We start from the raw sequence: 23,701 nt of genomic DNA, 5'->3' as shown, positions 1-23,701 counted from the left end.
TTATTGACTGTGTGTTTTGTTTATTCCATGTGTTGTTGTATGAGTCAAATTGCTACGCTTTATCTTGGCCAGGTCGCAGTTGCAAATGAGAACTTGTTCTCAACTAGCCTACCTGGTTAAATAAAGGGGAAATAACAAATGAAAATAAAATTGAATTGAGAAAGAAAAGTACAGGGAGAGAAAGGCAGTGGTAACTGCCTGGTAAATTAATCATGATTTACAATCAAACCACTTGTCCACTTTTTGGGAAGATTCTCCAGAGGTTGGACAATGTGCAACAGTGAACAAGTGTGTGTGTGTGTTTCAAAGTCCATCACCTCTGAAAAAAAGTAATCATTAAACTTTACAGTGGGAATTGGGGAGGGCTTTTAAGGGCTCATTATGCAGACAGTAAACCACAGATCCTGCTGAACATCCTATTTGCACATACCATTGTCTTTCACCCTCCGGAACTCTGAAATAGACTTCATCTGTGTTTCTGTGTTTAGGTGAAACTTCTGTATGTCAACGACCGTTACTCAGAGACTTGGTTCTAGAGTGTTAGAGACCTTGTTCTAGAGTGTTAGAGACCTGGTTCTAGAGTGTTAGAGACCTGGTTCTAGGGTGTTAGAGACTTGGTTCTAGAGTGTTAGAGACCTTGTTCTACTGTTCCAGAGTAGATCTCCAGGAAGAGGACCAGGAGGACCATGCTGAAGAAGGTGCTGCTGGGTAGTCTGGGAGCAGCTCTGGTGCTGACTGCAGGCATCCTGTTGGGGCACTTCGGCATCCAGAGGGGCTCCACCGCCCCTGACTGGGTAATGGACGTGACACAGGACGTAGACGAGGCTCTCATCCAGAAGTTTATCGCAGAGGTGGACAACATTGCGATACAGGAGAACCTCAGGTCAGATGCTGGACATCAATCAATCAATTGCTCAATCAGATCACACGCTGCTGGATACTGTGCCAGTGTTTTTAGATATCCCTGTTTTCATCTCTCTTTTGTTCATCTGTTGAAGCAGGTCAGGAACAATATGGGCTAGATTACACACACACACACACACACACACACACACACACACACACACACACACACACACACACACACACGTCAAACGTCTTCAGAGAGCATCTCTCTCATGATCGTTCCCTCGTCCCCATGTGTCTCTCCAGGGAGCTGACTAAAGTGCCCCACATGGCGACCTCGCCAGGGGACGAGCAGACGGTTCAGTACATGTTAAAGAGGTGGCAGGACCCAGACACAGGACTGGACCAGGCCTGGAGGGAGGAGTACAAGGTCTACCTGTCCTTCCCAGACCCCAACACCCCCAACAAGGTCACCGTGGGTGAGTCATGGGCTTTAGGGTGCGTCCTAACTATAACCCTGGTCCCTGGCCCATATCATATAGTGCACTGCTTTTAGACCCAGCGAGGCCCCCATGTAAAAGTCACATGTTATATTTACTAATACTAGTAGTAATTGTTCTTCTGCTTGGTGTTGTGTGGCATTAGGATGTACACCAGGCTTGGTGTTGTGTGGCATTAGGAGGTCAACCAGGCGTGGTGTTGTGTGGCATTAGGAGGTACACCAGGCGTGGTGTTGTGTGGTATTAGGAGGTACACCAGGCTTGGTGTTGTGTGGTATTAGGAGGTCAACCAGGCTTGGTGTTGTGTGGCTTTAGGAGGTCAACCAGGCTTGGTGTTGTGTGGCATTAGGAGGTCAACCAGGCTTGGTGTTGTGTGGCATTAGGAGGTCAACCAGGCTTGGTGTTGTGTGGCTTTAGGAGGTCAACCAGGCTTGGTGTTGTGTGGCATTAGGAGGTCAACCAGGCTTGGTGTTGTGTGGCTTTAGGAGGTCAACCAGGCTTGGTGTTGTGTGGCTTTAGGAGGTCAACCAGGCTTGGTGTTGTGTGGTATTAGGAGGTCAACCAGGCGTGGTGTTGTGTGGTATTAGGAGGTCAAACAGGCGTGGTGTTGTGTGGTATTAGGAGGTCAACCAGGCGTGGTGTTGTGTGGTATTAGGAGGTCAACCAGGATTGGTGTTGTGTGGCTTTAGGATGTACACCAGGCTTGGTGTTGTGTGGTATTAGGAGGTCAACCAGGCTTGGTGTTGTGTGGCATTAGGAGGTCAACCAGGCTTGGTGTTGTGTGGTATTAGGAGGTCAACCAGGCTTGGTGTTGTGTGGTATTAGGAGGTCAACCAGGCGTGGTGTTGTGTGGTATTAGGAGGTCAACCAGGCTTGGTGTTGTGTGGTATTAGGAGATCAACCAGGCTTGGTGTTGTGTGGCATTAGGAGGTCAACCAGGCATGGTGTTGTGTGGCATTAGGAGGTACACCAAGCTTGGTGTTGTGTGGTATTAGGAGGTCAACCAGGCTTGGTGTTGTTTGGTATTAGGAGGTCAACCAGGCTTGGTGTTGTTTGGTATTAGGAGGTCAACCAGGCTTGGTGTTGTGTGGTATTCGGAGGTCAACCAGGCTTGGTGTTGTGTGGCATTAGGAGGTACACCAGGCTTGGTGTTGTGTGGCATTAGGAGGTCAACCAGGCGTGGTGTTGTGTGGCATTAGGAGGTCAACCAGGCGTGGTGTTGTGTGGCATTAGGAGAAACACCAGGCGTGGTGTTGTGTGGCATTAGGAGGTACACCAGGCGTGGTGTTGTGTGGTATTAGGAGGTTAACCAGGCTTGGTGTTGTGTGGTATTAGGAGGTCAACCAGGCTTGGTGTTGTGTGGCATTAGGAGGTCAACCAGGCTTGGTGTTGTGTGGCATTAGGAGGTCAACCAGGCTTGGTGTTGTGTGGCATTAGGAGGTACCTCAGGCTTGGTGTTGTGTGGCATTAGGAGGTACCCAAGGCTTGGTGTTGTGTGGCATTAGGAGGTCAACCAGGCTTGGTGTTGTGTGGTATTAGGAGGTCAACCAGGCTTGGTGTTGTGTGGCTATAGGAGGTCAACCAGGCTTGGTGTTGTGTGGCATTAGGAGATCAACCAGGCTTGGTGTTGTGTGGCATTAGGAGATCAACCAGGCTTGGTGTTGTGTGGCTTTAGGAGATCAACCAGGCTTGGTGTTGTGTGGCATTAGGAGGTCAACCAGGCTTGGTGTTGTGTGGCATTAGGAGGTCAACCAGAGTTGGTGTTGTGTGGCATTAGGAGGTCAACCAGGCTTGGTGTTGTGTGGCATTAGGAGGTCAACCAGGCTTGGTGTTGTGTGGCATTAGGAGGTCAACCAGGCTTGGTGTTGTGTGGCATTAGGAGGTCAACCAGGCTCGGTGTTGTGTGGCATTAGGAGGTCAACCAGGCTCGGGGTTGTGTGGCATTAGGAGGTCAACCAGGCTCGGTGTTGTGTGGTATTAGGAGGTCAACCAGGCTCGGTGTTGTGTGGTATTAGGAGGTCAACCAGGCTTGGTGTTGTGTGGCATTAGGAGGTCAACCAGGCTTGGTGTTGTGTGGCATTAGGAGGTCAACCAGGCTTGGTGTTGTGTGGCATTAGGAGGTACCTCAGGCTTGGTGTTGTGTGGTATTAGGAGGTCAACCAGGCTTGGTGTTGTGTGGTATTAGGAGGTCAACCAGGCTTGGTGTTGTGTGGTATTAGGAGGTCAACCAGGCTTGGTGTTGTGTGGTATTAGGAGGTCAACCAGGCTTGGTGTTGTGTGGTATTAGGAGGTCAACCAGGCTTGGTGTTGTGTGGCATTAGGAGGTACACCAGGCATGGTGTTGTGTGGTATTAGGAGGTCAACCAGGCTTGGTGTTGTGTGGTATTAGGAGGTCAACCAGGCTTGGTGTTGTGTGGTATTAGGAGGTCAACCATGCTTGGTGTTGTGTGGTATTAGGAGGTCAACCAGGCTTGGTGTTGTGTGGCATTAGGAGGTCAACCAGGCTTGGTGTTGTGTGGTATTAGGAGGTCAACCAGGCTTGGTGTTGTGTGGTATTAGGAGGTCAACCAGGCTTGGTGTTGTGTGGTATTAGGAGGTCAACCAGGCTTGGTGTTGTGTGGCATTAGGTGGTCAACCAGGCATGGTGTTGTGTGGTATTAGGAGGTCAACCAGGCTTGGTGTTGTGTGGCATTAGGAGGTCAACCAGGCTTGGTGTTGTGTGGCATTAGGAGGTCAACCAGGCTTGGTGTTGTGTGGTATTCGGAGGTACACCAGGCTTGGTGTTGTGTGGCATTAGGAGGTCAACCAGGCTTGGTGTTGTGTGGCATTAGGAGATCAACCAGGCATGGTGTTGTGTGGCTTTAGGAGGTCAACCAGGCATGGTGTTGTGTGGCATTAGGAGGTCAACCAGGCTTGGTGTTGTGTGGCATTAGGAGGTCAACCAGGCATGGTGTTGTGTGGTATTAGGAGGTCAACCAGGCATGGTGTTGTGTGGCATTAGGAGGTCAACCAGGCATGGTGTTGTGTGGTATTAGGAGGTACACCAGGCATGGTGTTGTGTGGCATTAGGAGGTACACCAGGCATGGTGTTGTGTGGCATTAGGAGGTCAACCAGGCATGGTGTTGTGTGGTATTAGGAGGTACACCAGGCATGGTGTTGTGTGGCATTAGGAGGTCAACCAGGCTTGGTGTTGTGTGGCATTAGGAGGTACACCAGGCTTGGTGTTGTGTGGTATTAGGAGGTCAACCAGGCTTGGTGTTGTGTGGCATTAGGAGGTCAACCAGGCATGGTGTTGTTTGGCATTAGGAGGTACACCAGGCTTGGTGTTGTGTGGTATTAGGAGGTCAACCAGGCTTGGTGTTGTGTGGCTTTAGGAGGTCAACCAGGCATGGTGTTGTGTGGCATTAGGAGGTCAACCAGGCTTGGTGTTGTGTGGTATTAGGAGGTCAACCAGGCTTGGTGTTGTGTGGCATTAGGAGGTCAACCAGGCTTGGTGTTGTGTGGCATTAGGAGGTCAACCAGGCTTGGTGTTGTGTGGTATTAGGAGGTCAACCAGGCTTGGTGTTGTGTGGCATTAGGAGGTCAACCAGGCTTGGTGTTGTGTGGCATTAGGAGGTCAACCAGGCATGGTGTTGTGTGGCATTAGGAGGTCAACCAGGCTTGGTGTTGTGTGGCATTAGGAGGTCAACCAGGCATGGTGTTGTGTGGCATTAGGAGGTCAACCAGGCATGGTGTTGTGTGGTATTAGGAGGTCAACCAGGCTTGGTGTTGTGTGGTATTAGGAGGTCAACCAGGCTTGGTGTTGTGTGGCATTAGGAGATCAACCAGGCTTGGTGTTGTGTGGCATTAGGAGTTCAACCAGGCGTGGGGTTGTGTGGTATTAGGAGGTCAACCAGGCTTGGTGTTGTGTGGCTTTAGGAGATCAACCAGGCTTGGTGTTGTGTGGCATTAGGAGGTCAACCAGGCTTGGTGTTGTGTGGCATTAGGAGGTCAACCAGGCTTGGTGTTGTGTGGCATTAGGAGGTACCTCAGGCTTGGTGTTGTGTGGTATTAGGAGGTCAACCAGGCTTGGTGTTGTGTGGTATTAGGAGGTCAACCAGGCTTGGTGTTGTGTGGTATTAGGAGGTCAACCAGGCTTGGTGTTGTGTGGCATTAGGAGGTACACCAGGCATGGTGTTGTGTGGTATTAGGAGGTCAACCAGGCTCGGTGTTGTGTGGCGTTAGAAGGTCAATCCGGCTCGGTGTTGTGTGGCATTAGGAGGTCAACCAGGCTCGGTGTTGTGTGGCATTAGGAGGTCAACCAGGCTCGGTGTTGTGTGGCATTAGGAGGTCAACCAGGCTCGGTGTTGTGTGGCATTAGGAGGTCAACCAGGCTCGGTGTTGTGTGGCATTAGGAGGTCAACCAGGCTCGGTGTTGTGTGGCATTAGGAGGTACACCAGGCGTGGTGTTGTGTGGCATTAGGAGGTACACCAGGCGTGGTGTTGTGTGGTATTAGGAGGTCAACCAGGCTTGGTGTTGTGTGGTATTAGGAGGTCAACCAGGCTTGGTGTTGTGTGGTATTAGGAGGTCAACCAGGCTTGGTGTTGTGTGGCATTAGGAGGTCAACCAGGCTTGGTGTTGTGTGGCATTAGGAGGTCAACCAGGCTTGGTGTTGTGTGGCATTAGGAGGTACCTCAGGCTTGGTGTTGTGTGGTATTAGGAGGTCAACCAGGCTTGGTGTTGTGTGGTATTAGGAGGTCAACCAGGCTTGGTGTTGTGTGGTATTAGGAGGTCAACCAGGCTTGGTGTTGTGTGGTATTAGGAGGTCAACCAGACTTGGTGTTGTGTGGTATTAGGAGGTCAACCAGGCTTGGTGTTGTGTGGCATTAGGAGGTACACCAGGCATGGTGTTGTGTGGTATTAGGAGGTCAACCAGGCTTGGTGTTGTGTGGTATTAGGAGGTCAACCAGGCTTGGTGTTGTGTGGTATTAGGAGGTCAACCATGCTTGGTGTTGTGTGGTATTAGGAGGTCAACCAGGCTTGGTGTTGTGTGGCATTAGGAGGTCAACCAGGCTTGGTGTTGTGTGGTATTAGGAGGTCAACCAGGCTTGGTGTTGTGTGGTATTAGGAGGTCAACCAGGCTTGGTGTTGTGTGGTATTAGGAGGTCAACCAGGCTTGGTGTTGTGTGGCATTAGGTGGTCAACCAGGCATGGTGTTGTGTGGTATTAGGAGGTCAACCAGGCTTGGTGTTGTGTGGCATTAGGAGGTCAACCAGGCTTGGTGTTGTGTGGCATTAGGAGGTCAACCAGGCTTGGTGTTGTGTGGTATTCGGAGGTACACCAGGCTTGGTGTTGTGTGGCATTAGGAGGTCAACCAGGCTTGGTGTTGTGTGGCATTAGGAGATCAACCAGGCATGGTGTTGTGTGGCTTTAGGAGGTCAACCAGGCATGGTGTTGTGTGGCATTAGGAGGTCAACCAGGCTTGGTGTTGTGTGGCATTAGGAGGTCAACCAGGCATGGTGTTGTGTGGTATTAGGAGGTCAACCAGGCATGGTGTTGTGTGGCATTAGGAGGTCAACCAGGCATGGTGTTGTGTGGTATTAGGAGGTACACCAGGCATGGTGTTGTGTGGCATTAGGAGGTACACCAGGCATGGTGTTGTGTGGCATTAGGAGGTCAACCAGGCATGGTGTTGTGTGGTATTAGGAGGTACACCAGGCATGGTGTTGTGTGGCATTAGGAGGTCAACCAGGCTTGGTGTTGTGTGGCATTAGGAGGTACACCAGGCTTGGTGTTGTGTGGTATTAGGAGGTCAACCAGGCTTGGTGTTGTGTGGCATTAGGAGGTCAACCAGGCATGGTGTTGTTTGGCATTAGGAGGTACACCAGGCTTGGTGTTGTGTGGTATTAGGAGGTCAACCAGGCTTGGTGTTGTGTGGCTTTAGGAGATCAACCAGGCTTGGTGTTGTGTGGCATTAGGAGGTCAACCAGGCTTGGTGTTGTGTGGCATTAGGAGGTCAACCAGGCTTGGTGTTGTGTGGCATTAGGAGGTACCTCAGGCTTGGTGTTGTGTGGTATTAGGAGGTCAACCAGGCTTGGTGTTGTGTGGTATTAGGAGGTCAACCAGGCTTGGTGTTGTGTGGTATTAGGAGGTCAACCAGGCTTGGTGTTGTGTGGCATTAGGAGGTACACCAGGCATGGTGTTGTGTGGTATTAGGAGGTCAACCAGGCTCGGTGTTGTGTGGCGTTAGAAGGTCAATCCGGCTCGGTGTTGTGTGGCATTAGGAGGTCAACCAGGCTCGGTGTTGTGTGGCATTAGGAGGTCAACCAGGCTCGGTGTTGTGTGGCATTAGGAGGTCAACCAGGCTCGGTGTTGTGTGGCATTAGGAGGTCAACCAGGCTCGGTGTTGTGTGGCATTAGGAGGTCAACCAGGCTCGGTGTTGTGTGGCATTAGGAGGTACACCAGGCGTGGTGTTGTGTGGCATTAGGAGGTACACCAGGCGTGGTGTTGTGTGGTATTAGGAGGTCAACCAGGCTTGGTGTTGTGTGGTATTAGGAGGTCAACCAGGCTTGGTGTTGTGTGGTATTAGGAGGTCAACCAGGCTTGGTGTTGTGTGGCATTAGGAGGTCAACCAGGCTTGGTGTTGTGTGGCATTAGGAGGTCAACCAGGCTTGGTGTTGTGTGGCATTAGGAGGTACCTCAGGCTTGGTGTTGTGTGGTATTAGGAGGTCAACCAGGCTTGGTGTTGTGTGGTATTAGGAGGTCAACCAGGCTTGGTGTTGTGTGGTATTAGGAGGTCAACCAGGCTTGGTGTTGTGTGGTATTAGGAGGTCAACCAGACTTGGTGTTGTGTGGTATTAGGAGGTCAACCAGGCTTGGTGTTGTGTGGCATTAGGAGGTACACCAGGCATGGTGTTGTGTGGTATTAGGAGGTCAACCAGGCTTGGTGTTGTGTGGTATTAGGAGGTCAACCAGGCTTGGTGTTGTGTGGTATTAGGAGGTCAACCATGCTTGGTGTTGTGTGGTATTAGGAGGTCAACCAGGCTTGGTGTTGTGTGGCATTAGGAGGTCAACCAGGCTTGGTGTTGTGTGGTATTAGGAGGTCAACCAGGCTTGGTGTTGTGTGGTATTAGGAGGTCAACCAGGCTTGGTGTTGTGTGGTATTAGGAGGTCAACCAGGCTTGGTGTTGTGTGGCATTAGGTGGTCAACCAGGCATGGTGTTGTGTGGTATTAGGAGGTCAACCAGGCTTGGTGTTGTGTGGCATTAGGAGGTCAACCAGGCTTGGTGTTGTGTGGCATTAGGAGGTCAACCAGGCTTGGTGTTGTGTGGTATTCGGAGGTACACCAGGCATGGTGTTGTGTGGCATTAGGAGGTCAACCAGGCATGGTGTTGTGTGGTATTAGGAGGTACACCAGGCATGGTGTTGTGTGGCATTAGGAGGTACACCAGGCATGGTGTTGTGTGGCATTAGGAGGTCAACCAGGCATGGTGTTGTGTGGTATTAGGAGGTACACCAGGCATGGTGTTGTGTGGCATTAGGAGGTCAACCAGGCTTGGTGTTGTGTGGCATTAGGAGGTACACCAGGCTTGGTGTTGTGTGGTATTAGGAGGTCAACCAGGCTTGGTGTTGTGTGGCATTAGGAGGTCAACCAGGCATGGTGTTGTTTGGCATTAGGAGGTACACCAGGCTTGGTGTTGTGTGGCATTAGGAGGTCAACCAGGCATGGTGTTGTTTGGCATTAGGAGGTACACCAGGCTTGGTGTTGTGTGGTATTAGGAGGTCAACCAGGCTTGGTGTTGTGTGGCTTTAGGAGGTCAACCAGGCATGGTGTTGTGTGGCATTAGGAGGTCAACCAGGCTTGGTGTTGTGTGGTATTAGGAGGTCAACCAGGCTTGGTGTTGTGTGGCATTAGGAGGTCAACCAGGCTTGGTGTTGTGTGGCATTAGGAGGTCAACCAGGCTTGGTGTTGTGTGGTATTAGGAGGTCAACCAGGCTTGGTGTTGTGTGGCATTAGGAGGTCAACCAGGCTTGGTGTTGTGTGGCATTAGGAGGTCAACCAGGCATGGTGTTGTGTGGCATTAGGAGGTCAACCAGGCTTGGTGTTGTGTGGCATTAGGAGGTCAACCAGGCATGGTGTTGTGTGGCATTAGGAGGTCAACCAGGCATGGTGTTGTGTGGTATTAGGAGGTCAACCAGGCTTGGTGTTGTGTGGTATTAGGAGGTCAACCAGGCTTGGTGTTGTGTGGCATTAGGAGATCAACCAGGCTTGGTGTTGTGTGGCATTAGGAGGTCAACCAGGCGTGGTGTTGTGTGGTATTAGGAGGTCAACCAGGCTTGGTGTTGTGTAGTATTAGGAGGTCAACCAGGCTTGGTGTTGTGTGGCATTAGGAGTTCAACCAGGCTTGGTGTTGTGTGGCATTAGGAGGTCAACCAGGCATGGTGTTGTGTGGCATTAGGAGGTCAACCAGGCTTGGTGTTGTGTGGCATTAGGAGGTCAACCAGGCATGGTGTTGTGTGGCATTAGGAGGTCAACCAGGCATGGTGTTGTGTGGTATTAGGAGGTCAACCAGGCTTGGTGTTGTGTGGTATTAGGAGGTCAACCAGGCTTGGTGTTGTGTGGCATTAGGAGGTCAACCAGGCTTGGTGTTGTGTGGCATTAGGAGGTCAACCAGGCGTGGTGTTGTGTGGTATTAGGAGGTCAACCAGGCTTGGTGTTGTGTGGTATTAGGAGGTCAACCAGGCTTGGTGTTGTGTGGCATTAGGAGGTCAACCAGGCTTGGTGTTGTGTGGCATTAGGAGGTCAACCAGGCATGGTGTTGTGTGGCATTAGGAGGTCAACCAGGCTTGGTGTTGTGTGGCATTAGGAGGTCAACCAGGCATGGTGTTGTGTGGCATTAGGAGGTCAACCAGGCATGGTGTTGTGTGGTATTAGGAGGTCAACCAGGCTTGGTGTTGTGTGGTATTAGGAGGTCAACCAGGCTTGGTGTTGTGTGGTATTAGGAGGTCAACCAGGCTTGGTGTTGTGTGGCATTAGGAGGTCAACCAGGCATGGTGTTGTGTGGCATTAGGAGCTGAAGTACTCCATGTTACTCTGTGTATGTTTTATACTCCTTGTGAAATGTCCTTGGTTGTTATTATTGCTATGGATATGATTCTGCATCAAAATCAACATTTTCCTACTACTGTGTGTGTGTTCGTGTGTTGCAGTGAGCCCTTCTGATGCTGTCCTGTACACTGCCAGAGAGAAGGAGAAGGCATATAGTTCAGACCAGGGGGATCCTGAGGTGGTTCAGCCCTATGCAGCCTATGCCCCCGCCGGACACCCAAAGGTAGGTCTTTACCCACCAACACACAGACAGGCAGACCAGGGGGATCCTGAGGTGGTTCAGCCCTATGCAGCCTATGCCCCCGCCGGACACCCAAAGGTAGGTCTTTACCCACCAACACACAGACAGGCAGACCAGGGGGATCCTGAGGTGGTTCGGCCCTATGCAGCCTATGCCCCCGCCGGACACCCAAAGGTAGGTCTTTACCCACCAACACACAGACAGGCAGACCAGGGGGATCCTGAGGTGGTTCGGCCCTATGCAGCCTATGCCCCCGCCGGACACCCAAAGGTAGGTCTTTACCCACCAACACACAGACAGGCAGACCAGGGGATCCTGAGGTGGTTCGGCCCTATGCAGCCTATGCCCCCGCCGGACACCCAAAGGTAGGTCTTTACCCACCAACACACAGACAGGCAGACCAAGGGGGATCCTGAGGTGGTTCGGCCCTATGCAGCCTATGCCCCCGCCGGACACCCAAAGGTAGGTCTTTACCCACCAACACACAGACAGGCAGACCAGGGGGATCCTGAGGTGGTTCGGCCCTATGCAGCCTATGCCCCCGCCGGACACCCAAAGGTAGGTCTTTACCCACCAACACACAGACAGGCAGACCAAGAGGATCCTGGGCCTATGCAGCAGACACCCAAAGGTAGGTCTTTACCCACCAACACACAGACAGGCAGACCAGGGGGATCCTGGGCCTATGCAGCAGACACCCAAAATGTCCATTTCTTAAGCAGATCCAAGGACGGTCATGTTCTTTATGTTATCTTCTCCACAGTTTATCAATTAAATGACCTGTTCTGGTTTAAACAACTCACCGTAGGCTAGTTATTTAGAATGATACCGTGTCTGTGTATAGACAATATATGGACAGACGGACAGGACAGATGGAAAGAAAAGGTGTCTTTCATGATCTCTCTTTGTCCCCGAGGTTATTGGTTAACCAGTTTTATTTAGTTCATGTCATAAATGTCACCTCTCTGTGCCCCCCACTGGGGCACGTCAAGGCACGACCTTTGAGGTTGTTAAATTCTTATTAAGATTTGAGATAGTCCGAGGTCAAAAGGGAAGGTGTTTTATGATGTGTCTCACCAGATAACATTCCATTTCCTTTATTGTGTTGTGGTAAATTGCCACATCTCTTAGTCAAAACTCTTAACTAGATGATCAAAAAGACAGTTGTTTCAAAACTCTAGGCACATTTTCAATTGACGAAGTACAACACAAAAATCACACAGTCACTTTTTCACCAAACTTAATGTTTCATCTTAGAAATACATGTTTCACATTGCAGGGAGCTGAAATGTTCATATAAAGTCCTTTCCTTTCGCTCACATTACTTTTGATATGCTTCTTTTATTTTTTGTTAAAATATATTTTCCTATAACATAATCCGACTGCTCTTATCCGACAATCAGTTAAACGTTTGGTAAACTTATAGATTTGACATGTAAACTGGTTTGTCTACAACAGAGTTTGAGTGGTTCACACTACTCCAATACATGCCATTTACATAGCAGATGTTTTGATCCAAAATGACAACAATCCACACATTTTGGTATGCGACCGCAGTGGGAATAGAACCCACAACTTTGGTGTTGCTAGTGCCATACTCTTATGAACTGAGCCACTGTACAGGACCACTACAATACGTTATTATTTTTCTTCAATCCAATGAAGTGTATAAACCCTGGATGACTGACAGTCACCACCCATCCATCTTGGGTGCTCCTCCTCCATTGTAAAAAAATATATATATTTTCAAAGCTGTAGAAATGAATTCATTAACATATACGTTCGTGTTCAACACTTTTATTCTATGACAGACATCTTACTTTTAAGATTACATTATGTGAGCTACATTTTCCTCAAAGTTTTTTTGTTTGTTTAGAGTACCAATGTTACTGTCCCCACGACAACAACAAAAATACTTAACTACATGTCATTTTGTCCATTAAAATACTGTAGAATTCCATTCATTCCAATGGAGGACGTCCCCTTCTGGGGAGTGCCAATATGGATGGTGGCTTCAAAGCGTCTCCACGGCCATTATATAGCGTCGGCAATCCAGGGTTTATATGCATCATTGTTTCAATCGCTTTGGTGCTATTTACTCAAGTGTGGCTTGATGGGAAACTAGTGCCTGCTAAACGTTTTTTTTATTTTACATTTTTTTTAACCTTTATTATTTTTACTAGGCAAGTCAGTTAAGAACAAATTCTTATTTTCAATGACGGCCTAGGAGCAGTGCCTGTTCAGGGGAAGAACGACAGATTTGTACCTTGTCAGCTCGGGGATTTGAACTTCCACCCTTTCGGTTACTAGTCCAACGTTCTAACCACTAGGCCACCCTGCCGCCTCTACGCTCTAACCACTAGGCTACCCTGCCGCCTCTACGCTCTAACCACTAGGCTACCCTGCCGCCTCTACGCTCTAACCACTAGGCTACCCTGCCGCCTCTACGCTCTAACCACTAGGCTTCCCTGCCGCCTCTACGCTATAACCACTAGGCTTCCCTGCCGCCTCTACGCTCTAATCACTAGGCTACCTTGCCGCCTCTACGCTCTAACCACTAGGCTACCCTGCCACCTCTACGCTCTAACCACTAGGCTACCCTGTTTCTTTCTTTTCATTTCATTTCACTTGATTCCAGTACATCTATGTTGTAATTATATCTGAACAAAAATGTGATGTTCAATCAATTTTTAATAGGTAGTGCAAGTATATTGCCTAATGTGAAAACAGTGGGATATACTGTAATCTACAATACTGCACTGCACGTTCAAAGGGCATTTTTGAAAACATGTATCTCAAGTCTTTTGCTATTGAATTAACTAGTTGTTATTATATTTCACAGTAACTTCTATTTTTTGGACCAATGGGTGTGTGGTGAAAGATGTCTCCAAACCAAATGAATGCACAATGAAAGCTTTAGACCGTTACAAGTCCTACCAGTTTGGAGTATTTGTACACAGAGTTTAGAACATTCACCACATACAGTACTTGTGAAATCCACAGTTATAAAACTGTAACGATGACATAGAAAATAATAAATACAATAACAGGCTATATGTTACGCTTGTGGTGTCTATCTCCTGGTATTGTCTACTGTTAACAGACTGATATCTACTACAATCTGCTGATCACTCGAATATCAGTTTAATATCTCCTACAGTCAATCGATATCAGTCTTAGTTTTAGACTGAGGTGGATTGCGGTTCAATGATTGTGTGTGTGTGTGTGTGTGTGTGTGTGTGTGTGTGTGTGTTGTCAGGGGAGACTGGTCTACGCCAATCAAGGGAAGCCCAGTGACTACTTCCTGCTCAACCAGACCCTGAACCTGACAGGGACCATCGCTATCACCAGATATGGAGGAGAGGGGAGAGCAGGGAAAGTGAGTCCAATTCATTGACTACAAATGCCATGATTTTTTTTGTTTTTGGGATGACATTTGGTTGGTCGGAATTCCATGTAAATATTCAGACTCCGAGGGTAAATATTCAGACTCCGAGGGTAAATATTCAGACTCCGAGGGTAAATATTCAGACTCCGAGGGTAAATAACCATAAAACAAAACTGACTAAATGTGTTCTGGGAACGAACATCAGGTGAGTGTTTTTTGCACCCCAAAATAAACATTGTAGAATCATCCGCACAACTCAGTTATTTTTGGGGGGAACATATATTTTGTGACGTTCCCACCGTTCCCACAACCTAATGAAGCATTCTGGAAACCTTTTAATTAACAGATTAAATGTGTCATAGGAACATTACTGCAACATCAGGCAAATGTTTTATACAAACATGTTCTGTAGTGGTTGTTACAGGTGTTGTGCACAACATTTGAGTGAAATGTTCCGAGGATATTTAATCTAAAACATTTTTGATGAATACATAGATTTTTAAGCAAAAACATTCTATGAATATTTTGGGGCTGTTATCATCCTAAGGTTAGATAATACTATAACTAGAACATAATAGGAATTTTAGTTAATGTTCTGGGAATGTTCCTGGTTTGCTGGGTGGTAGTGCACTAAAACTAGTGCACTATATTGGGAAAAGGGTACCATTTCAGATACAGCCCATGACTAACATGACCACTTTGACTGTCATGTTGTGCCTCTTCTCCAGGCCATCAATGCAGCTCCGTACGGTGTGATCGGGGTGCTGGTCTACACCGACCCGTGGGACATTAACGATGGCAAGATGTCCGACAACAACGAGACGTACCCCTATTCCTGGTACATGCCCCCCTCAGGGGTGGAGAGGGGCTCCTTCAACACCCACTATGGAGACATGCTGACACCCTACCTGGCCGCTAAAGGTACCCATGATGCATTATGATGTGGTGGTAAATAATTGACTTGTTATAAGAAGGTAGGACCTATGACCCTCAAAATGAGATATCATCTCAAAATGATCTTGACGAAGTAACAGCATTTTAAATCAGTTACCACACATTTCAGTCTATTTCAAGAGATACTCTATCAGCTAAACTTCCTGTTAAATTACCTTTTGACCTTTGACATTATAGTGACAGTTGGAATCAAACGGTAATAAACACCTAACTACATAGTTGCAAAATTGTCTAGATTGAACTAAAACAGGTTACAATTTGACTGCTGTAGAGGCCATCTTTGACCGTATTCACGTGTATGTGATCGCCGTCGTAAGTACATTGATCATCTTAGTCACTCAGACTTTCCAAGGCGTTTTCACAGTTCCCACTTCTGACATTTCCATCTGTAGATGACACATACAGAATACCAGAAAAGAATGTCACCGGGATCCCGCCAATCCCGACTCAACCAATCGGGTTTGAGGATGCCTACACCTTGATCTGGTGAGTGGGGTTTACCATTGGTCCATTGTGACGTCATTAACTTTTGTGGAGAGCCGATTGGTTGACCAATGGCTCATGGGGAGTAGAGTATTTGGTGTCCAAGAAGGGTCCGCCCAATGTGATTGGTTCTGAATCCTGTTTGCCGTATTTGATTGGTCATCTCTGCAGTGAGCTGGGAGGAGAGCCCGCCCCATCCGAATGGCAGGGAGCATTCAACTGCACGTATAATTTTGGGGGACCAGGATTCAAACCAACATCCAACTTCGACAACAGGTGGGATTTGGTAAATCTCTATAAAAGTACGACAATATCAAGTTTAGCTGAATGTTTGCTAAAAAAAACGTGTGTTTCTGTTCCAGCGATGTAAAACTAGACATCTATAACCGCGAGGAGCTGAAGAATTCTGCCAATGTGATGGGGGTGATTCGCGGCAGTGTTGAGCCAGGTGAGAAGGATTCAGCTCGAGCTACCGAACCACACTGGCCATGGGGAAGAAGCTCCCTCAAGTGTCAAGCCAATTGAGTCAAGCATTATGACGACATATGCATTGTGCATCATACAAGCAAAACAGTTCATATACAAAAACACAGACGGTGAAGAATCATACACACACATTTTAAAGCAGACCAGCGTCAAACCAAAGTTTTTCTCTAATCTAATTCAAGTCTTTGTCCCATAGACAGGTATGTGATCTACGGTAACCACAGAGACAGCTGGGTCCATGGGGCCATCGACCCCAGCAGTGGAACCTCCGTGATGCTGGAGGTGACCCGGGTGCTGGGACGGATGGTCAAGCAGGGTGAGCATCACAGTTAGACCTGGGTTAGGGAGTTAGACCTGGGTTAGGGAGTTAGACCTGGGTTAGACCTGGGTTAAGGAGTTAGACCTGGGTTAGACCTGGGTTAAGGAGTTAGACCTGGGTTAGACCTGGGTTAAGGAGTTAGACCTGGGTTAGGGGGTTAGACCTGGGTTAGACCTGGGTTAAGGAGTTAGACCTGGATTAGACCTGGGTTAGGGAGTTAGACCTGGGTTAAGGAGTTAGACCTGGGTTAAGGAGTTAGACCTGGGTTAAGGAGTTAGACCTGGGTTAGACCTGGGTTAGGGAGTTAGACCTGGGTTAAGGAGTTAGACCTGGGTTAGGGAGTTAGACATGGGTTAGGGAGGTGAGGTGGTTTTATTTAACTTGGCTCAGTTAGATAAAGGAGCTGAACAAAAACGAAGAACTACTGTAGGATAACAAAATGATACCCAGTCATTGTTGTTGGGAGCAGTAAACAGTGAACAACATCACCGCCTGTCTGTCAGGGAAATGGAGGCCACGGAGATCCATCATCTTTGGGAGCTGGGGAGCCGAGGAGTTCGGTCTGATTGGATCCACAGAGTACACTGAGGTGAACAATCGAAATCAATCAAATGATATTGATAAAATCCCTGTCTACATCATCTGTTGTCACAAGGTGTTTCACAGTAACCCGACCTTCACCCTGTAAAGGCAAGCAGCAACACAGGGTCAAGGAAAGGATTCGCTAGAAGGTCCACATTATGGTGTTTCTGATAGAGATAAGTTAACGCGATGTTCTCCTCCTCAGGAGTATTACAGCAAGCTGAGTGAACGTTCTGTCGCCTATATCAACGTGGACATAGCTGTATTCGGTAAGAGTGATGTATTTTATACCTTTATTTAACTAGGCAAGTCAGTTAAAGAACAAATTCTTGTTTACAATGCCAGCCTATGAACAGTGGGTTTACTGTCTTGTTCAGGGGGAAGAACAACACATTTTTACCTCGTCAACTCGGGGATTCAGTCTTACAACCTTTCGGTTACTAGTCTAACGCTCTAACCACTAGGTTTCTTGCCGCCCCAGTTATGACAGAGGGAGCATGTTAAACTGATGGTGTTTTTACTCCAACAATCAAGGCCCGTATCCACACAAGCATCTCAGGGGAGGAGTGCTGATCTAGGATCTGTAATATTATTCATTATGATTTAAAAGGTAAAGCTGATCCTATTCTGAGATGCTATGTGGATACAGGCCCAGGGCAACTGTTTACAGTACACATAGTTAGCAGTTAAATAAGTACTGGTTTCTTGGACACAAGCCAAGTCCCGGACTTTAAAAATCACCTTTAAATGGAGAATCTGTGTCTAGGAAACATTCTCTGTGTGTAGTGGAAGCATTGTGTTTGAACCTGACCTCCAGTATCCCTTGTCATCCCCCTGCTCCAGCTAACGCTACTCTAAGGGCATCGTCGTCCCCCTCTGCTCAGAGTGTTATCCTCAAGGCCTCCAAACAGGTGAGGCCTCTAATTCTCTTCTCAATGCCGTCTGCAGTAAAAAATGGTAAAAAACAAAAAAAGTATAAGCGTACAACAGTGTGTGGTTATGAGCGTACAACAGTGTGTGGGTATGAGCGTACAACAGTGTGTGGGTATGAGCGTACAACAGTGTGTGGGTATGAGCGTACAACAGTGTGTGGGTATGAGCGTACAACAGTGTGTGGTTATGAGCGCACAACAGTGTGTGGGTATGAGCGCACAACAGTGTGTGGGTATGAGCGTACAACAGTGTGTGGGTATGAGCGTACAACAGTGTGTGGGTATGAGCGTACAACAGTGTGTGGGTATGAGCGTACAACAGTGTGTGTGTATGAGCGTACAACAGTGTGTGTGTATGAGCGTACAACAGTGTGTGATTATGAGCGTACAACAGTGTGTGGTTATGAGCGTACAACAGTGTGTGTGGTTATGAGCGTACAACAGTGTGTGTGGTTATGAGCGTACAACAGTGTGTGGGTATGAGCGTACAACAGTGTGTGGTTATGAGCGTACAACAGTGTGTGGTTATGAGCGTACAACAGTGTGTGGGTATGAGCGTACAACAGTGTGTGGGTATGAGCGTACAACAGTGTGTGGGTATGAGCGTACAACAGTGTGTGGTTATGAGCGTACAACAGCGTGTGTGTATGAGCGTACAACAGCGTGTGGTTATGCGCGTACAACAGCGTGTGTGTATGCGCGTACAACAGCGTGTGTGTATGAGCGTACAACAGCGTGTGGTTATGAGCGTACAACAGTGTGTGTGTGTATGAGCGTACAACAGTGTGTGTGTGTATGAGCGTACAACAGTGTGTGTGTGTATGAGCGTACAACAGTGTGTGTGTGTATGAGCGTACAACAGTGTGTGTGTGTATGAGCGTACAACAGTGAGTGTGTGTATGAGCGTACAACAGTGTGTGTGTGTATGAGCGTACAACAGTGTGTGGGTATGAGCGTACAACAGTGTGTGGGTATGAGCGTACAACAGTGTGTGGGTATGAGCGTACAACAGTGTGTGGGTATGAGCGTACAACAGTGTGTGGGTATGAGCGTACAACAGTGTGTGTGTATGAGCGTACAACAGTGTGTGTGTATGAGCGTACAACAGTGTGTGTGTATGAGCGTACAACAGTGTGTGTGTATGAGCGTACAACAGTGTGTGTGTATGAGCGTACAACAGTGTGTGGTTATGAGCGTACAACAGTGTGTGGTTATGAGCGTACAACAGCGTGTGGTTATGAGCGTACAACAGCGTGTGGTTATGAGCGTACAACAGCGTGTGGTTATGAGCGTACAACAGCGTGTGGTTATGAGCGTACAACAGCGTGTGGTTATGAGCGTACAACAGCGTGTGGTTATGAGCGTACAACAGCGTGTGGGTATGAGCGTACAACAGCGTGTGGGTATGAGCGTACAACAGTGTGTGTGTATGAGCGTACAACAGTGTGTGGGTATGAGCGTACAACAGTGTGTGGGTATGAGCGTACAACAGTGTGTGGTTATGAGCGTACAACAGTGTGTGGTTATGAGCGTACAACAGTGTGTGTGTATGAGCGTACAACAGTGTGTGTGTATGAGTGTACAACAGTGTGTGTGTATGAGTGTACAACAGTGTGTGTGTATGAGCGTACAACAGTGTGTGGGTATTTCTACTCCTTTCATCGTTTGTCAAACCAACAATGGATGATTAAATATTTGACTCTTACAGTGGTGTCAAAACATTTGACCAATCTATCTATCTTCATTTTTTTCCCAAAAAAGAAGCCATCACTATAATGGTGTTTGATTGCTTTTCTACAGGTGAAGACACCTGGATCAGACTCGACATCCGTCTACGACAACTGGATTCGCTACTTCAACCGCACTAGCCCCGCCTACGGAGTCATCCCCAAGTGAATAGCCTACTTTCTCTTTTCATGAAACATGTGACGAGACCTAGAGGACTATTTAAGAAATGATTAAGATGTCAGTGAAATGATTTTAGGGATTTTAATTGGCCCTTCAGTTAATTGGCAGTCATAGCAGAGATTTGATTGGTTGATGATTTGTTTTTTTGTTGTTGTTTTTGATTATAGTGTGGGTTTTCTGACTGGGGCAGGAAGTGATTACGCTGCCTTCATCCACTTCCTAGGTATCACCTCCATGGATATCTCCTACACCTACGACAGAGTAAGACAAGACCAGACAGACACACACACACACACACACACACACACACACACACACACACACACGATGAGAGTCATTTCACGGTCTTAACAAATGATCAGTTAGTCCTTTAAGTCACATCCCATGATCCATGCTGTTTTCATGCAGACCAAAACCAGAGCCAGAATCTACCCAGCGTATCACACGGCATATGACACCTTCGACTATGCCTCCAAGTTCATCGACCCAGGTGAGCAGGGAGATATGGGCCAGGTGGCTACAGGGGGAACATAAAGACAAACACACTGCTGTTGACCTTATGAGTTCAATCTCTCTCTCTATGTATATACTGTATGTCTATTGTCTTTCTTCTTGGTCTCTCTATCCCTTTCCTGTCAATATCTTTACCCTGATATCATCTCTTTACTGAATATTTCATTCTCTCTCTCTGCCTCTGTCTCTCTCTCTGTCTCTCTCTCCCTTCCTTCTCCCCTTCTTCTCCTAAGGGTTCACCAGTCACCAGACGGTTGCCAGGACGGCAGGGAACGTCCTGATGCGATTGGCTGATAGCCTTCTGTTGCCGTTCAACTGCAGTGACTATGCAGAGACTCTGGAAGGATACCTCAGTAAAGCCATGGAGCTGTACACTGATGGACTGGCAGCGCATATGATCTCAATAGGTGGGTCGCGCACGCACGCACGCACACACACACACACACAAAGAGGGATGGGGTGGTAGCGAAGGGGTAGGGGTGAAAAGGTGGATGGAGGGATAGAGAGGTGATGGAAGGGTAGAGGGGTGGATGGATAGATGGAGACAGTAGGTGATGCTATGTTTGTGTCTAAACAGCTAACAACGTCAGTAACCCCCGGTAGCCTCTAGCTGCTGTAACAGAGCGGTTTCTGATAATGTGGTTTTATCTTTTGAACGGTTTACGCGACAAAATACTATGACCCCGTTACTGAACGATAAGACTCAGGAACACGTAGTGTATGTGTCACCCGTTTCCTTCTATAATGCCCACAAGACTCATTAGAACAGAGTGGACAAGACCAGGCGGCCAATCAGACTGGGGGAAAAGATCATCAGTGATAATGACGATGTTTCTTTCTGACACATATCAGTCACTACAACCCATACTTCCTTCAGGTTGAAGTACTGTCAGACTGATTTGTAATAGACTGTCATGGCCTCAATTAAAAAAGTAAATATTGTCCGTTGATTAGATTACATTTTTGTTTTACATGGTGGAGTCGCAATTATTTTTTATATATCAAGATGAGGTCGTGGACCAAAAAAGTTTGGGAACCTCTGGTTTAAGTTGTTTAGACAAAACAGACACACAGACACACAATCTCAGGGACCAGTCAGCAATATTCTACGGTTGAGAAACACTGTTCTAGAATATCCTGTCCCTGCTCCTATTTCAGAGCCATTACAGACTGCTGTGAGGAATTTCCGTTCTGCAGCCGCCAGACTGGACCAGCTGATCAGAGATTCAGACTTGGCCAACGAGACGTGAGTGGTAGCTACTCACTCACCTCTCACCTCACTCACCTCTCACCTCACTCACCTCTCACCTCACTCACCTGACACCTCACTCACCTCACTCACCTGACACCTCACTCACCTCTCACCTCACTCACCTCTCACCTCACTCACCTCACTCACCTCACTCACCTCACTCACCTCACTCACCTCTCACCTCACCTCTCACCTCACTCACCTCTCACCTCACTCACCTCACTCTCTAAACCAGTGCTTTGTCCATATTAAGGCCCCTAAAGGTGCGTAGGATCAATGACCAACTGATGCTCCTGGATAGGGCTTTCCTGGACCCTGTGGCGTTCCCTGATCGATATGGATACAGGTTGGGAAACTATGTTACGATCTATCCCCTAGATGAGAATCCACTGTTTACCATCTATCACATTTGATGATCGATATGGATTCAGGTTGGGAAACTATGTCCTATCCCCTAGATGAGAATCCACTGTTTACCATCTATCACATTTGATGATCGATATGGATTCAGGTTGGGAAACTATGTCCTATCCCCTAGATGAGCATCCAATGTTTACCATCTATCATATTTGATGTTTTGTGCACCTTTCATGAAAATCTTCATTGAATGCTTAGGCCACTCCCCCTCTCTTCCCTCCTCTGACCGTCTAACATGACTCACCACACCTTCGTTCAACCCGTCTCTCTCTCTCGCTCTTCCAGACATGTGATCTGGGCCTCCAGTAAGGCTGGACAGGCTACCTTCCCAGGACTGGCTGATGCGTATACCAGAGCTGCGTCGACTGGACTGGACAGCGACTGGAAGGAAGCACACCGTCAGCTGTCCATCCTGATCCAGGCCATACAGGGGGCCGCTCACACACTGGGAGACGCCATTTAGAGAGAACATAGAGATTCTGATATATGTTATGATATTCAGTTTACATATATAATAATAAAGTTTTAATTATATTTCTGTGAAGAGACTGTCTCATGGAATGTCATCCTATGTGCAGTTAGATTATTACTTTCTTATGATGGTAAGGTCAGCCATTTTGGTCAGGGATTTGGTCAACCATGGTTTAGCAGTGCTTTGATAAGATTTTGTTTAAAATAATGAATTTGAAGAATTTATCTTCCCTGTATGTTTGTTAGCTAGCTAGCCAGACAGTTTTAGAGGAATGGTTCCATTATTGTTCAAATTAACTGCCAATATTCCAACATTCCATTCAAACAATGTAGCCAATCCACAGCCAGACACTGGCTGACATCATGATAGGACTTAGATACGTTGTAATGCAACAAGTACTGATATTGTACCATATAATATCACTCACAGCTTTCCAAGAAAACGAAAAATGTGACATTTATGGTTTGGTTACATTTATTTTAGAGGCTATCTACTGACAAAATGTGTATAAAACCTGTATAAACTGTATTTTTAATTATATAACAATATTTTAGGTTGACAATTATATTACACCATTTCTTGTCAAATGCCTTACTTTTATTTTCATGCATAAGTAAAATCAGAATTATACATAGACAGCCATTCGTTCCAATACGATGGGTTTGGATTTCTCCCTGACGAATATGACTGCCATTTTTACTCCATTCTGCAACTTTTAGGGTTTATCACATAGACTCCACCTCTAGTAATTTAATAGGATCTCTGGGGTCAGCACCAGATTGCTATAACATAATGATGTGGTTAGCTGATATGGCAAATGTCTATCCAGGCGTTGTAAGATCTCGTATGCGTCAGCAACGGTTGAGCAGATTGCAGATTCTGCCTAGGGAGACTAATGACTATCAAATAAAATAAATTTAAAAAAGCTCTGTTTACATATATATTTACTATTTAATAAACAATTAAATAACAATCATAGGCTTATATGGCTTAATAGTGTGTGCGTTCTTTTATTTTTTAAATCTCGGCTATACAGTCTATGTTATTTTAAAAAGACTACCAAGCATTTTCTATCACGAGCGGTCAGGGGCTTGAGCGCGTTCTCTCACGGTTTCCATGACAGCATCATCTGTCGTGAGGAAGTGGAAAGCTGGACAGAACTACAGTCATTGTAGCTCAAAGAAAATAAAGCATTTTTTAGATTTAAAGAGTAAAGAATATTTTTTTTTCTTTCCGAAAAGTGTTTTTAATGTGAGCTCGACACGAACCTAAATTGGAAGTTTAGAAGCCATATGGACTCGGACAACGAGAAGCCGC

General features: G+C 47.1%; 1 protein-coding gene across 1 annotated transcript; it reads left to right on the top strand.

The window, feature by feature from the left end:
- Nucleotides 1-379: 379 nt before the first annotated feature.
- naaladl1 (N-acetylated alpha-linked acidic dipeptidase like 1) lies at nucleotides 380-22,456 on the top strand. The gene is made up of 19 exons (XM_064936635.1): nucleotides 380-883; nucleotides 1,153-1,325; nucleotides 10,539-10,660; nucleotides 13,938-14,057; nucleotides 14,795-14,987; nucleotides 15,413-15,506; nucleotides 15,675-15,779; nucleotides 15,866-15,951; nucleotides 16,186-16,305; nucleotides 16,812-16,897; nucleotides 17,096-17,159; nucleotides 17,734-17,801; nucleotides 19,623-19,714; nucleotides 19,898-19,991; nucleotides 20,139-20,220; nucleotides 20,477-20,650; nucleotides 21,402-21,489; nucleotides 21,749-21,841; nucleotides 22,198-22,456. Exons 1-19 carry the CDS (start codon nucleotides 687-689, stop codon nucleotides 22,373-22,375), a joined length of 2,229 nt encoding a protein of 742 aa, XP_064792707.1. The 5' UTR covers nucleotides 380-686; the 3' UTR covers nucleotides 22,376-22,456.
- The last annotated feature ends 1,245 nt before the right edge of the window (nucleotides 22,457-23,701 follow it).

Source organism: Oncorhynchus masou, chromosome 25 (assembly GCF_036934945.1).
Source record: "Oncorhynchus masou masou isolate Uvic2021 chromosome 25, UVic_Omas_1.1, whole genome shotgun sequence".
NCBI lineage: Eukaryota > Metazoa > Chordata > Actinopteri > Salmoniformes > Salmonidae > Oncorhynchus > Oncorhynchus masou.
Note: the sequence above shows the minus strand (reverse complement) of the source record. Positions and strands in the feature narration are given on the sequence as shown.

Excerpts from the sequence above, each read along its gene's own strand:
- naaladl1 (XM_064936635.1), top strand. The coding sequence starts at position 687 with ATGCTGAAGAAGGTGCTGCTGGGTAGTCTGGGAGCAGCTCTGGTGCTG. Across the intron at positions 15,780-15,865 it reads ACATCCAACTTCGACAACAG|CGATGTAAAACTAGACATCT; the intron begins GTGGGATTTGGT and ends TTTCTGTTCCAG. Across the intron at positions 16,898-17,095 it reads GATCCACAGAGTACACTGAG|GAGTATTACAGCAAGCTGAG; the intron begins GTGAACAATCGA and ends TCTCCTCCTCAG.